The sequence below is a fragment of the Musa acuminata genome, chromosome BXJ1-10 (genome assembly GCF_036884655.1).
Source record: "Musa acuminata AAA Group cultivar baxijiao chromosome BXJ1-10, Cavendish_Baxijiao_AAA, whole genome shotgun sequence".
Taxonomy (NCBI): Eukaryota; Viridiplantae; Streptophyta; class Magnoliopsida; order Zingiberales; family Musaceae; genus Musa; species Musa acuminata.
Genome location: NC_088336.1, coordinates 1,278,290 through 1,293,372, shown reverse-complemented (window position 1 = coordinate 1,293,372; position 15,083 = coordinate 1,278,290). Strand labels below are relative to the sequence as shown.

The window sequence follows — 15,083 nt, the reverse complement described above, 5'->3', positions numbered from 1 at the left end:
CTGAAACAATATCATGTCACTTCTATATTGGGATTACTTCATAGTTTCAAATTGAAATAGTATTTTTTTTTAATAGGATAAATCTTGGAGGGTCCGATATATGGTTGCAAATCAGTTATATGAGCTTTGTGAAGCTGTTGGGCCAGAACCTACGAGGTAGAGAGAATTCAGTTGATCAAAGTAGCATTTCTTTTTTCTTCTAGTTCTTCTGAGATGAGTTTCATGTTGTTGAAGTTCGGATTTGATGCCTGCTTATGTGCGACTTCTTCGTGATAACGAGGCTGAAGTTCGGATAGCAGCTGCTGGAAAAGTGACAAAATTCTGCCGAATTTTGAATCCTCACCTTGCTGTTCAACACATTGTTCCATGTGTGAAGGTATTTGCTATGCACATTTTGGCGATTTTCATTTGACCCATTTGATGTGTTTGTCATTACAGGTCCAACTTTAAGTTTTTTTTTTTGTGACTTTTTTGTATAATTTATATGGGTATATCTTCTGCAGGAACTATCATCAGATTCTTCCCAGCATGTTCGCTCGGCTTTGGCTTCAGTTATCATGGGAATGGCTCCGGTTTTGGGAAAGGTATGAGAATTGTAAGATAGCAAGGGTTTGAATATTTTTTGACAATTTCTTAATATTATTATGTTTCTTAACTTTTTCTGTTTAGCCCAAACTTTTGTCATTTGGCACATCATCAGTACAATATGGACTCGGTTCGATGACTTTTTAGAACTTGCCTATCATAGAGCTCTCAGTTAGGAAGTTCAGAGCTGTTAAAGGGGCTATGTAAGAGATAAAACATGGAAGCATTTCTTAGATTTTCTAGTTGGACTCATGGGTGGAAGTTGTTATGTTTGCATTTGTTATCCTTGGTAATACACTATAAATAATTTGGTTCTCTCATCTAAGGTTAGTTTTTTAACCTTCAGATAAACCACCTTACTAACAGAGTAGCATATATTTTGTTACTGTTGCTGTTTTTCCCTTTTATTTTTTTGGAAGTCTATGCACATGCACCTAATTGTTGTTCATTTAAATAATATAATTTTAATTGTAGTATTGATATGCATTTCACTGGGTCGTGTTTTTTTCTATGGCATGCTTCCATGAAACATGTATTATTTAATCATTATACTGAAACTATTATACTCATTCACTTAATTCAATCAATATATGCCTGTTGATTAGTTTTCTTTTGTCAAGATCCAATGCATGGAGTTCCATATATGATTTAGCTTTAACAAAATATTTGTCATTGTTTCTTGGCCAACTTTTCTGCCCGTTTAGTTCTTTCTATTTATCTTTTTTATCTGCTATGTTTTCTATGAGTTATTTAACTATTTTTTTGCATTGTGCAGGATGCAACAATTGAACAACTTCTTCCAATCTTTCTTTCTCTCTTAAAAGATGAGTTTCCTGATGTTCGACTTAATATTATTAGCAAGCTTGATCAAGTGAATCAGGTGTGTCAATGTTTAGGTTTTCATGGCTTCTTTCTTGTGCCTTACATATACCCTGAATTAAGTGTTTTCGTTGGCTCATATGAAAAATTCAGACAAAATAGAGTTAGCCAAGATGACATCAACAGCCTCTTTACTGCAAACATGTTTCAAAACAAAGAAAAAAACAACATTTTTATATTTGGGTACATACCAATAATTTAATAACTGTGCTACACCAGAGATACTACCTAACATTTACCGAACTGTCACGGACTTAGCTCGTTTTGCCTAAGTCGTGCGGCACCCTTGTGTGTCCGTTCGCAAAGGTCAGCCTCCCCAAAACCTCCCATGGTCCCTTAGGACCTATAAAATAGAAAACAGGTTAGAGAAACTACCTCACTCGAGATCCACAAGCAAACATTACAGAAAACACTTCATAGTCAATGCAAATTACAAACAGACTTTACAAGCTCTGAACGGTTACACAACAAAGGGTCCAAATGGTCCACTACAGATCGAAATCACTCACAAGTGTCCACATGACACAATCTTTATTTACAAGCCTAAAATGACTACTAAACCCAACTAAAATGAGGCTTTTAAGCCTTCGATCGTTCTTCTACATGCTGTGCAAAGCATGAACAAACCAAGGACACGAACATACATAAGCATTACATTAAACACCCTGTTTACAATTTTGTCCGTGATATTCTCCCCCATTTATTCTTTCGACGTCCTCGTCGAAGCTTTTGCTGACACTGCAACTCCTCGCCTTTGCTGAATCTTCATTCTTCTGCTCCAGCTGCAATGCGTTTGTTGGCTCCCAACTGCTCTCAACTATTGTTGTTGAGTAGTCGAACTTTTGATCCGCCATGCTATTTCAACTCGCTAATGACTCTGACTCTAGTGTGGGGTTGGCTGAGTTGTGTTGATCCCTGTTGGTTTCTACGGATCCTTCAGATGAAGGAAAAGATCATCCTTGCTATGCGCCAGTCTCTCAAATGCCTCATGCTACTTGAACTGGGTAAATACTTGTTGGAGTTTTAATGAGCATCATCTCGTAAACTTTTGAAGTTTTGGTTCCTTCCTCTACAAAATTTTCCCATCGACTCTTATTTCACTTAGTTGTCACTTCCAGTTAGGTTCGCATCACTTCCGCTTTCAATTGGTATTCTCTTGGGAAATGAAGCGGGTAATCTACTCTTAGCAGCACTGATCACCATTGATGAGGATTTGACAACTATTGTCTTCCATTTAGTTTCTTCGAAGGGTCTTTGAACATGTGCAAAGCTCATTTGCTAGATAGATAAGAGAATTGGGGTACTCGGTTTCGCCCATTCTCTTTAGAGTTGAGAAGGCAAAGGTTACTTGACTTCGCTTGCCTCCTCAAGGGTTGTACTCCATGCATCGAGTTGGTTACTAGCATTCGTCGGCTCTTTGCTTACACTTATGGAGCACTCGAAGTGTTTGCACTCCTTGCGTTGCGTTAGCTACTGTGATTCACCTTCTCAATGCCATTGAACTTCTGGAATGCAGGAAGTTTTCACCCAAACTTGGAGTAAGTCTCTAATAGTTTTGGTCGCCTTTGGGATTGTACCGTTTTCTCCATCAACCCTGCCGCCTACTCCACTGAGTAGCAAAGGTACAACATTGCGTATTGTCTATTTCGTTCCTTGGTCATGCACTCTTGCATCGACCCGAAGTCTTTCACTTTCGGCTATCTTGATGAGAAGCTCGTTGACACCGGTCTTACGAAGTTCCCTATTCTCTACCCTTCAGCTTTGTCTCGGTACTTGGAGTTTGCCTCTGCATTCTCCACCTCCTCGGCCCCTTTTACGATTAAGCATTCTCCCTCCATGAGAAGAAGAGATCGATGACTTCACGGAAGTCCTGCCTCTGCGGTACCATGGCGTTACCATGCCTATGGCCCTACTATCCGTCGCCTCGCATCTGCATCCCTTTCTTCACGATCGGTAGATATGCCTCTATGACACTCCTCTGAGTCCACCTCTATTCTAATCGATGCTTGGTTTTGGGTAGCTAAGTCCCTCTAGACTCGTCGTCGCTTCCTCGCCCCTTTCGACCCCCAGCTCCAACACCTCTGTGTTCTCCGAGCAGTTCCCCTTGGTCGATGGAAAGACGGACTGTAACTCTTGTGCATGGCTTTCGCCATCTTATTGCAGGGTTCGCACCGATTCTGTTCTCGTTAGCTTCATTGGTAACAACGTTTGCTTACTCGGCCTTGTCCTCTGACTTATTGGGCTCCCTTAAGCGAATATGAGCTCTAGAGCAGTCAAGAAATACAGAATATGTTTATGAGATGAACTTCAATATGTGGTAGATAATACTATATGAGTACTCAGTTGAACACAGGTATTGGATTATTACTTGATGCAATCCAACTGACAAAGAGTTATTAGCCCTTTAGAATAGAGACAGGGCTAATAACTCTATCTAATGAAATTAGTCCTATTCCTAGTTTCTAGGTCACCATATGATGGACTTTCTCATTATTCCTATTGATATAGTACTCCGTATGTCAGGGACTTCCTTATAACGGGAGCAGCCCTTTTTATTGCTGCCGCTATTAATTAGGACTCCGGGCTAAGCAACGGCGTAAGACGTTGTACGACAGTCATGAAATAGGAAGTTATTAATAAATTATAACCAAGTCCTGTATCTTAGAGTTTATAATACATCTATTTGTTGCTATGTGTTTGTAGTAGTGACTTGGCAGTCTTACGCCGGCGCTTGGTCGACACCCGAACACAGGTATTGTAATAACCACTCATAAATATACTATATGTTGCAATCACAAGTGTTTTTAATAGCATTCCTAATCTCTGTCGGTAAGAAAGTTGCTTGGCTCCATTTTTCATCTTCTATGTCGGCTCCCGTCATGCGGCTTGGGTACTTCGCTAAGTTACACCCAAGTTGCTTTGCTCCTCGTTTTGCATTGAGTTGATAGTGGCCCTCGTGCCCACCATTCCATGGGTTAGCCCTTCATTAAGTCCGATCTCCATATCGACTCTAAGTGTGCCTTCATTTGTGTTACCTTTGATCGGTCCCCAACTTGATCTCGTAATGCATACCCCCAATGCATTATCTCAAGTGAGATCATGCGACGACTCCTCGTCGCTCGCTTGATTCGTTAAGCTTTGTGAAGTTGTTTTTGAGGTACTCTTCCTCAATATGTGCGGTCCGTTGCACTTGGTTCTCACTCTGAAAAGCTGGGACTTATCTCTCTTGGATATCTATCCCGTTGGAGCAACTTCTCTCTTCGCTTCCTTCTCTTTGAATGTTTCGGAGACCACCATCTCCTTGGACTACTACTCCTTGCTGAACAAACTGTGCATTGTTCTGCCTCTCGCAAACGCACTTGCTAGATTATGACTCCATGTCAATACAGTCCCCGCTGCACCCCTCAAGGCTTAACAACATGCTGAACTTGCTGCACACTTCAGCCTCCTACGGACGTATCCTTCTCATGCCGACGAGAAAGTTTCAATGCTCCATAGCGTCGAGCTTCGGTCGCCTTGGGATGGCCATGAACATTCCATCGTTCGCATACAAGCCCTTGCATGAGTATCGAATTCTTCGAGTTAACAATTCCCCTCACCTCTGTGAGCTTTGCATAACTCTTTCGGTCGCTGAACAACCTATTCCGCCTTGCATGTTCTCATCCTTTATCAAGCGCCTCGCTTTCCTTGAGCACCATCAAATATGGTTGCCGACGTTGAGCCATAGCTCAAACTCAGCCATCCCAATCTTTGTGTGCTATGCATTCTTCCCAGCTTGCTTGTCCTCGTGGTGCCTCTTGCGTGAAGGGTTGGCCATTCCTCTGAATGCTAATCTCAGATGCCCGCTCCTCTAAGTGACTCCTTATCCCTACATCTCCATGCCCATTTTCCCCTAAACGGTCGCGCGTGCTGGTTGTCCCGCTCTGATACCATCTGTCACGGACTTAGCTCGTTTTGCTTAAGTCGTGTGGCACCCTTGCGTATCCGTCCGCAAGGTCAGCCTCCCTGAAACCTCCCATAGTCCCTTAGGACCTACAAAAGAGAAAACGGGTTAGAGAAAATGCCTCACTCGGGATCCACAAGCAAATATTTCAAAAAACACTTCATAGTCAATGCAAATTACAAACAGACTTTACAAGTTCAGAATGGTTGCACAACAATGGGTCCAAATGGTCCACTACAGACCGAAATCTCTCACAAGTGTCCACATGACACAACCTTTATTTACAAGCCTAAAATGGCTACTAAACCCAACTAAAATGAGGCTTTTAAGCCTTCGATCGTCCCTCTACATGCTGTGCAAAGCATGAACAAACCAAAGGACACGGACATACATAAGCATTACATTAAACACCCTGTTTACAGTTTTGTCCGTGACAGAACGAGATTTGGCATGCTTGTGTACCATCTTTGTGGGCGTGCTATACCAGAGATACTGCCTAGCATTTACTGAACAAGATTTGGCATGCTTGTGTACCATCTTTGTGGGCCAAGTTATGGAACAGAGCCATTCTTTAGTTTATTTTTGTTTCTGCATGGCTTGCTGTCATATTATACTAATGTAAGGACATGTACCTAGCTTTTTAAACATTGGTAATACATAGATAATTACATGACAAACCCAATCCTGAGCTAGAAGAAGGGAGGATTATTGTATTATAGCACAAAATCTCATCAGGAAAAGATTCATCTGCTAGAAGACTTGTGTCTTCTAGCAGAAAACTTTGTTAGGAAAATATATATCCGGACCTTTCTATGTGTTGTTGGTAGGTCATCACTTGAAATATCAGGTTGGATTTAGAACGCCAGCCAGATGCCCATGGTAATGAAGTTTCTCGTACAATTTTTGATTAATGTAGGTATCTGGCTAGAGCAGATTATGTGATTCAGTTCACATAAAATGCTAGAGCAGAAGCTTACACTAATTATTCCAAGTTAACGTCAGAAAAGTTTGATTGGAGTTGATTGATATGAATATTATGAAGAGTAAAGGTATTAATGCCGAGATGATGCTTAAATTTTCTTTTTATTTTAGACGATTGTTGTTTTTATGTTTGATAATCTAAATCAGGGTTTTGAATACCAGTCCGTATTGAGCTTGGTATGGTACGTACTGGTATGTACCGTTGGTATGCTAGGGTGTACTAAATGTACATCCTAAAACCTTCAAAATATCTCCACCTACCATGCCAAGGCATACCGATTGGTTTGCCTCGATAACGGTCAAAATCTGGGTTTGTACCGGTCGGTATGCCTTGGTACTAGTTAAAACATTGATACCATATGGTAGAGGGCGGTTCGCAAACTGGTATCCTCTCAGACTGATACGTACCACCCGTACTGGGTGGTACATATCGAAATTGAGAATCCTGATCTAAATGCTTGAAGGTTTGATTACGTGTTTGATCATTGATGTGGACCGTATCATCGTGAGCCTTGACTATCTTGAATTTTAGATTGATGCTCATGCACCTAATCCATAGCAAAGGCTTTTGCCAATTTTTGCATTGCATGAAAGGCTGATGGGCTGAACAGCTATGAGTATGCTTATTTTTAAGGAAATATAAGAGCTAGCAAATAAAGTCACCAGATATCTACTGAGAGCTCATACTTGAATGCTAACACTGTCAATAAATATATATTGTATTAATCATTTCGATTTTGATTTCTTATGTTATGCTCTGGCAACTATCTTCAAAGTTTCATGGCTTTGGCATTTTAATCACATTTATGTGAACTGAATCGAGTCCAGGATTATTGTTCTACTGAGGGTTTAACATGAAATGCTATAGCAAATTTGAACTTAATATACATCTTAGATATCGGTGTTTTTTAATTCTGCATTATCTTTTTTATGTTAGGTTGTGACTGTGGTGATATTTGTTTATTTCCCTAGAACTAAACACAAAGATGTAATTTGGAATTATCATATAAGTTGGTTGATAAAAGTGAATATTATGGAAACAATTATCTGTCTGGAGATGTTTGTTTATTGCTTTTTATTTTTCTTGAGTATACCTGTTGTGTAACTCAGAAGGCTGTATCTTTGTTTGTGCTCTCCTCTATCCAGAACATCCCTTGGTTTCCTTTTTTTCTCTCATGTTCCTTCCTGTTTCAGGTCTCGGACTTGTTTACATGCCTGTATGATATCTGAATTAGAGTCCTCATGAAAGAGCTTCACATCATTGTCTGATACTTAAACCTATGGTTAGGCATTATTTCCAGTTTGGTTTAGGATTGTCTGCCCTTATTAGTAAGTATAGTTTCTACTTTGATATAGGTTGATTATTTGAGATGAACATAATCAGTTATGGAGTATTGTCTCAAACCCAATACAAGTGATGGGGTCGTCATAGTTGTACCCTCTTGTATAATCTGATTAATATCTATTATTTCCGTTATTTCTTCCAAAACATTCTAATATCTCAGTTCTGTAGCAGTTCTCTTGATGAACTAACAGAAGATGGACTGTTCGTTAATATTAGCAACATTTTGCTCTATCTGATTGGGGAATTTCTTGAACTCTTTCCGATGGAAGTGGTTGCTTGAATCAACAATACCTTTTTGAACAATTTGGATTTTTTTATCTGGCAGAGAGGTTTTGGTTGTTCATATGGATTAGGCACAAGGCTAATATTCCATATATTTAACATACACTGTATAATTCCATTGCTTAGCAATCAATTTGCATGTACTGAGCTTCTATTTGCTTTTCTGGTGCTTTACTAGTTAGGTTCAAGAACATATTGAAAGTAGAACTTAGTTACTTTGTGTTGAAAAATATGTTATAAAAAAATGCTTTTGACCAGAAGCTGCATGTTGTTCAGGTAATTGGAATTGGTCTGCTTTCCCAGTCTCTGCTGCCAGCTATTGTTGAACTTGCGGAAGATAGACATTGGCGTGTTCGACTTGCCATAATTGAGTACATCCCTTTATTGGCCAGTCAGTTGGGTGTTGGCTTTTTTGACGATAAACTTGGTGCTCTTTGCATGCAGTGGTTAGAAGATAAGGTATGCTATTTTCTTTTTTTTCTTTTTTTGCAGAAAGGCAAGAATAGTATTAAGATAAATAAAAAAATAGTACAGCATAGCATAGACATGTTTCACTATTTCAAGGCATAGGGATGAAGAGAACCCAACTAAGGCCAACAAAACTCAGAGAGCATACATATCAACATCATGCAAGGCCCCAACAACTATCACTAGTGAAAAAATCATGCAGAATGTACCCCAAGCTGAGATCTGAAGGTGTCTTCTAGGCACTATGCTTTTCTACACTGAGGTAAGAAAAAATAACTGGGATCCATGGGTCTCTTGGAGGCTCGATGCTTTTCGACACCGAGTTGAAGGCTGGCAAAACAGAATTAGTATCCTCATCTACCTCTTCAGAATCCTCAACCATGTTTCTACTTGTGAGGGCACCAAATCTGTTAAAGATGATCACTGCTTTGAGACTGTCATGATACATGATTGTACAGGAAAATCACAATCTGAATCCATGTTTTCTGTGAGAGGGCCGATATCACATACATTTGACGTAGTAGAGACCGTCTCCTTAGACACAGGTGGCACAAGAGTCACTGGCACAATAGGGCCAATATCATGTTCAGCTGACACAAAAGTCGTCGCTGACACAGGTGGCACGAAAGTCCCTGGCACGGTAGGGCCAATATCATATACTACTAGCATAGAAGTAGTAGAGGGGATCTTCTACAACATAGGTAGGATAGTAGCCACTTGCTGCTTCGGGACCGATTTAGTAGAAGGTATGTGTTTCATACAATTCCTGGTTTCATACAATGTGAACATCTCATCGGTTTTCAATCGTACTCCAGTCTAATAGCATAGTCTTTGACATCGTTAAGAGTAAAATGCAGAATCAGGAAGATCGGAATCAGCAGAAACTTCAATGCATGCTCTAGTAAATCCAATACTCTCCTTTTTTCCAGTGAGCTAGTTCCTAAATAAAGGCTTCCCAATGCCACTAGTAATAGAGCTAAGAAATTTAGGAGTCCACATAAATAAATGAAGGTTGAATATTGTTACCCAAATTGGTATTGCTGAAAAATCAATTTTCTCCAATTGACAATCATGTTCCCAAGGTCAAAGGATAAGAAATTTGTTTTGAATATCATGGTCTAGATTCTAACACTTGGATGAGATTATCTCATTCACCAAATTAGAATATAAAGAATCCTGCTTTCATAGAGAGAACATCCAGGAACCTAAGGTCTTCCAAGAAGCATTCACGTGGTTTCTAATGGTGACGAAAGGTGGGTGAGATCCAACAAAATATCCAATAAGTGAATTCTTCCAGTACTCCTCTCCCTTGGAGATTTCTTCATCAGAAGCTTGAATACGAAGAGTGCCATCGTCAGAAAAAGAGGGAGGTTCATAGAACGAATTGAACTGTTTTGGCTATGAAATTGAAGGGAAGAGTGAACTCTCAAGATTTTTGCACTGACAGAGGAGAGTTCCATGGCAAGGAGGAAGCAGATTAGTGCTTCTTACCCCCACCGAAAGCATCTTGCATAGATACACTCAGTACCATAGTTGACAAGGACACCGCAGGGATCAATAATTGTTGTTCAATTGCAATAGGAAGAGCAGTTGACTTTTGTAAGGCAGTGGCAACGCCCACCGATGCAGAGGAACTAGGATGCAAAGCACCGACGAAGAGTGTCGATAAGGAAAAGCCACTAGGGAGGGAACTAGCAGGAGGAATCAATTCCATTTTTGGTGTGGACCCAAGTGTGTGCATTGCATTAACTTGCGCCACACCAATCGAGGTTAGTGTGGCCAGTGGGACCCCGGAGAAATCACCCATGGGGGGAATGCATCGTCGCTAGTGAGGAAGAAGAATCTTTGCCAGCCATCATGGTCCCTAAAGGCGATCGACTTCGTAACCTGCTTGACAATCGTCACAACCCCTTGAAGCCCAATAAACGAAGAAGAGAGGGCCTTTGCAAGGTTCTTGCCCTGCTGCAAAACAGGGATCGAAGCTGCTTTAGATTTACCCATCGATGGGGCTGGTATAGCAACATCCATGCCTTCCGATGTGTCGCTAGTGGTCTCCAACATGATTCTTGTTAGCTTTCGGAGACCTCTATTTACCTCGTTGGCGATTCGAAGAGAGGGTAGGAACTGGAGGAATGGCGACGGAGAAGCCCGTCGTAGCAAAGGAGACCCCTTGAATGCTATGCCCCAATACTGACCCATCTAGGGCTCCACCGCTTGCTGCTAGAGAAGTCGAAAAAGCGGCAGTGGCACCAAGGAAACTCACATAGGTAGATTGAGTCGCCCGATCGTCTTGCAACGGAGATGGGGCAACGCTAGGAGAGGAAAAGGGCGCACTCCCTCTTGCGCCAACCCCCACATGTGCAGGCAAGAAAGTGCCTGAACACACCACCGCAGGAGAGGAGGTAGTAGGAGGGTGAGGTGCGGCGGCCATAGGGGGACCTTGACTGGAAACCCTAGCAGAGGTTTTCGGACAGGTATGCTATTTTTTGTTATGTATGAACTCACATACTTATGATTCAATAGGATCTTCTATTTTTATTTCTTGTTCTATTTCTTCTAATTGTGGGAACATAGCATTTCTAATTGTGGAGATTCTTTATAGAATTCTTTGATCATAGTTGTTATATGATGTTGTTAGAGTGGATATTTTTGGTTGGAGGTGTTCTTCGATCAAAATTTTGTAATTATTCACATTTTCTTAATATTGAAAGTATTTTGATATTAACAATTTTATTTCTTAGACTTGTCTCCATATCTTTTTTATTTTTTCCACTTAGGAATTGGACTCCTGGATATGCATTTGAATGTGATTAATGCATTTATTCCATGAAATAACCATTATGGTTTTCAAGGTTTGTGTGAATCCCCTACACTGCGTACATCTATCACTACATAAATAGTCCAATTGGTTTTTGTCTGGTTTTGTACAATTTGAGGTCTAGAGTTCTTCTTTTACATATAATACTTGTTTCCTGAGGTGATTTGTTAGCTTAGAGTAGGAACTTGTGACCTATTTTATTTCTTGGTTATGTTATAACTTTATTGTTTGTGCACAGGGTTTATGTGACATTTAGCTTAAAATTTAGCAAAGAGAGTCAAAGTTATAAGCCATTTTCTTTTGTATAGCATCAAATGGTCATGGATTGCTGTTTGACTTTTGACCATCTTACAGGTTTTCTCTATTCGAGAGGCAGCTACTAATAACTTGAAGCGTCTTGCTGAAGAATTTGGTCCAGAATGGGCAATGCAGCATATAGTGCCACAGGTTTTTTTTATTTTTTTATTTTTGGTTCTCAAACATTGTTTGTTTTTCTGTCCTCATTTTGGTGCTTGCGGCTTTGATTTGTCATTCATGTATATATATTCTTCCAGCAGATTTTCTTTATGGAATACTTGGCGAACTGCGGGGAAACAGCCTCTCTGCTTGCAGGGGTAAGGCTGCATTCTTCTGACGCTCGCCAGACCCCTCAGCGGCAGAAGTTGTGCAATAGGCTTAATTTTTTGATAATCAGTTACCTCAAGATTATCGTAGTTCTTTTACAAAATTGTTTGTGGCTCTGAAGCCAGGGAACTGTAGAGGAGTTGATCAATTTAAAATATGAGCAGCATGGCTTGCTACAAACATATACACAAATGTATAGCATGTAATTGAACAGTTTTCAACTGGTACCGTATGTTGTTGCATGATGCTAATGAATAAACTCTCTTTGGTCTTCAGAAGATGATACAGATTATAATGCAGTAGGGTGCTACCACACCAGCTTATAAAAGTTCTATGAGAATGATTTTGTTGTGTTTTTATGTGCCTTTGTTTGAGCCTTTGACACAAATTGAAATTCAAAATTGATAAGCTACTTGTGCTGTAAACATCTGATGCATATACTTTGGTTCTTTCAAAGCACCCTCTGAAAATTATGATTTTGCTTTTTTTTCTCTCTCGCTTTGTGTCCTTTTTGAGTATTTCAATTCTGCACAGCAGGTGGCCAGCTCTTCTGTAAGGTTCTTTCTGAAGCACAATGGATTAGCAGAATTTATATGCTCTGCTTCTAGTCTCGCGGATATGATTTTGGTGTTTTCTCCTTGTGAAACTTTGACATAGTTAAATGTTGAGATTCCTATCACTTAAACTTTTCACCTAAAAGCATGAAAAGTTTTCCCATCAATTGTTTCTTTACTAAGGATGTATAATATTGATATTTGCCCCTTTATCTGAGCTCCATCTTAGAACTCAGAAGCACACGTGGGTACTTGCCTGCCAGCACTACTTGGATGACAAATACGAGTTTCAAATGCACTATAACCATCTCTTCTCATACAAAGCGGCTTCGTGTTAGCTAATGTTTTTGTTTCTCTGTTTAAAGTGTCACAGTTTGGTTGTGCTAATGCTTAAAGATCAGTTTGTTAATTCGATAGTCTGACGTTATACTTGAATTTTGCTAGTTGCTGGAGAAGATAAGTAATCCACATTACCTGCATCGCATGACCATTCTACAAGCTATCTCTCTATTATCTCCTGTCTTGGGTTCAGATATCACTTGCCAAAAGCTACTGCCTGTAATCATTTCTGCCTCAAAGGACAGGTAGGTTGACAAATAAGTATAATTCTATCCTTCTTTGTGTTTATTAAATTTTTAATAAATGCAAATTCGATGTGGCATATTCAGGGTACCAAACATCAAATTCAATGTGGCAAAGGTCCTGCAGTCACTCGTACCCATATTTGACCACTCTGTGAGTACTATAAAACATTAAGAGTCATCCCCTACAATAATCTCCTCAAAGATCTAAATGTGGTAAATTATGCTGGAAACTAATTGCAGGTGGTGGAGCAGACGGTTCGGCCATGTCTTGTTGAGCTTGGCGAGGACCCAGATGTGGACGTCAGATATTTTGCCAGCCAAGCACTTCAGACATGCGACTCAGCAATGATGTCAAACTAGATAATTGTCCTTGTTGAGTCCAATTTTTCCCATGGTTGATACTCAAAAGTTACCATCTCTGCTTTTGTAAGGAGATTGAGTTTACACTGATGGGTCCCTAATCATCGCTGAGTTCTCAAAGAATGTTGGTACCTTTTTTGACACTTATGTGTGTGCTTCTTTTAGTTGTTGACAGGATAATTCACGAACACAATGATTATTTCTATGTAGAAATCTGGTGCTACCAGGTTTCTGATTGATACCCCTTACAAAACATTTACATGTCTATTGATGAAACATTTGGTGGTGGTCTCTGATTGATACCCCTTACAAAACATTTACATGTCTATTGATGAAACATTTGGTGGTCAAGTTACACTTGTCAGAAAGGTTAAGAATTTTGTTCTGTACGCATAAATCTGTTTCCTGATTATATCATAGTCCTGCTCACTATTTTTGATTACCCATCTATACATCATTCAGCTTTACCGTTCTTAATCGGAACAAGTTCTTAGAAAGAGTTTGACTATACAATTTAATTCTTTTTCCTGTTTTGTTAGAAGTTTTGTAGAGTAAGATAGTTTGACAAATGATGACTTATCGGAAGTCCATTTTCAATACATTGCCTCCGATCAGAAGTTAGATTTACTGTCATGGTGACTAAATGGAGTTATTTGACTCAAATCTTTAGTCTACTCGCACATTTATTTTGTATAAATATAGCAGCATGCGAGCCATGGTGATGAAGAGCTCAACTTGCTGTTGAGCTACAATGTACTACTGTATTGCCTTGTGTTGCTGTTAGATGTGAAAAGTTGTTTGCACAATTGATGTCCTTTTGCAGCCCCACCTGGGAAGACATTCTTCGTGACTTGTTTTTATCTGTATTCATGCCAAGTGTTTGTTATGTTGCTCGGCCAGCCTTCCTATAGTGGTGAGATTAGCTGCATGTTGCAATTTTACCAACGTTCAAACGTAAAAAAATTATGTTAAGCTAATTAGTGCTTTTTTTTTTTTGATATAAAATTAATCTGATTAAATCTTGGGACTTTGCCCAAAAGTTTGATTAGATGGGATATTTTGTTATGACATTGAGTAGATTTAAGAGGAGTAAAATTAAAAGTCAAACCACAAATCAACCCCAATCAAGAGTTGCTTTGGTACAAAACACAAAAAATGCTAGCAATAGAATTACAGAAACACAAAAAACAAAAGAGATTAAAAATAATAATAGGCGATTTGCCTACGCTATTGTTTTTACATATTTTTTTTGCTAGAGTGCTTAGGTTTTTCCTGCCGTTTCTCTACTTTTCCCTATAAACAAAAAGTATCCTTAACCATTTTTATCTTTTTCTTTAATCATTTACCTCTTAATAGAATCGGTTTAACCAACCCCAAACTTAGATCAGTCCAAAATAAATAATATTTATATATTATACAATATTAAGGGCAATTTTTCTCAAAAAGCATCTCCTATTTTCGGTTTGCCCAAATAATACCTCTTAATTCGAATAATACCGAATAGACAATTCTCAAGATACTCCAAATAGGACCTTATAGACAAACCTAAGATACCCTATGGACTGGTTTAGACCATAGGTATAGTCATGGCAAACTATCATGGCGCAATGTAGTATAAGGTTTAGACCGACCCTTCATCTCCTCTTCCTTGATTCAAAAG

At 39.4% G+C, this 15,083-nt stretch overlaps 1 protein-coding gene across 1 annotated transcript in view; it reads left to right on the top strand.

Moving 5' to 3' along the window:
• The window catches only part of LOC103999708 (serine/threonine-protein phosphatase 2A 65 kDa regulatory subunit A beta isoform), a 30,866-nt gene extending 17,152 nt beyond the window's left edge, over positions 1-13,714 (top strand). Inside the window, exons 5-13 of the mRNA XM_065085675.1 lie at positions 77-156; positions 235-376; positions 504-584; positions 1,361-1,465; positions 8,292-8,474; positions 11,656-11,748; positions 12,924-13,063; positions 13,148-13,214; positions 13,304-13,714. Of these exons, the coding sequence (XP_064941747.1) occupies positions 77-156; positions 235-376; positions 504-584; positions 1,361-1,465; positions 8,292-8,474; positions 11,656-11,748; positions 12,924-13,063; positions 13,148-13,214; positions 13,304-13,423 (1,011 nt within the window). The 3' untranslated portion in view covers positions 13,424-13,714. The remainder of the gene's footprint in view (positions 1-76; positions 157-234; positions 377-503; positions 585-1,360; positions 1,466-8,291; positions 8,475-11,655; positions 11,749-12,923; positions 13,064-13,147; positions 13,215-13,303) is intronic.
• The last annotated feature ends 1,369 nt before the right edge of the window (positions 13,715-15,083 follow it).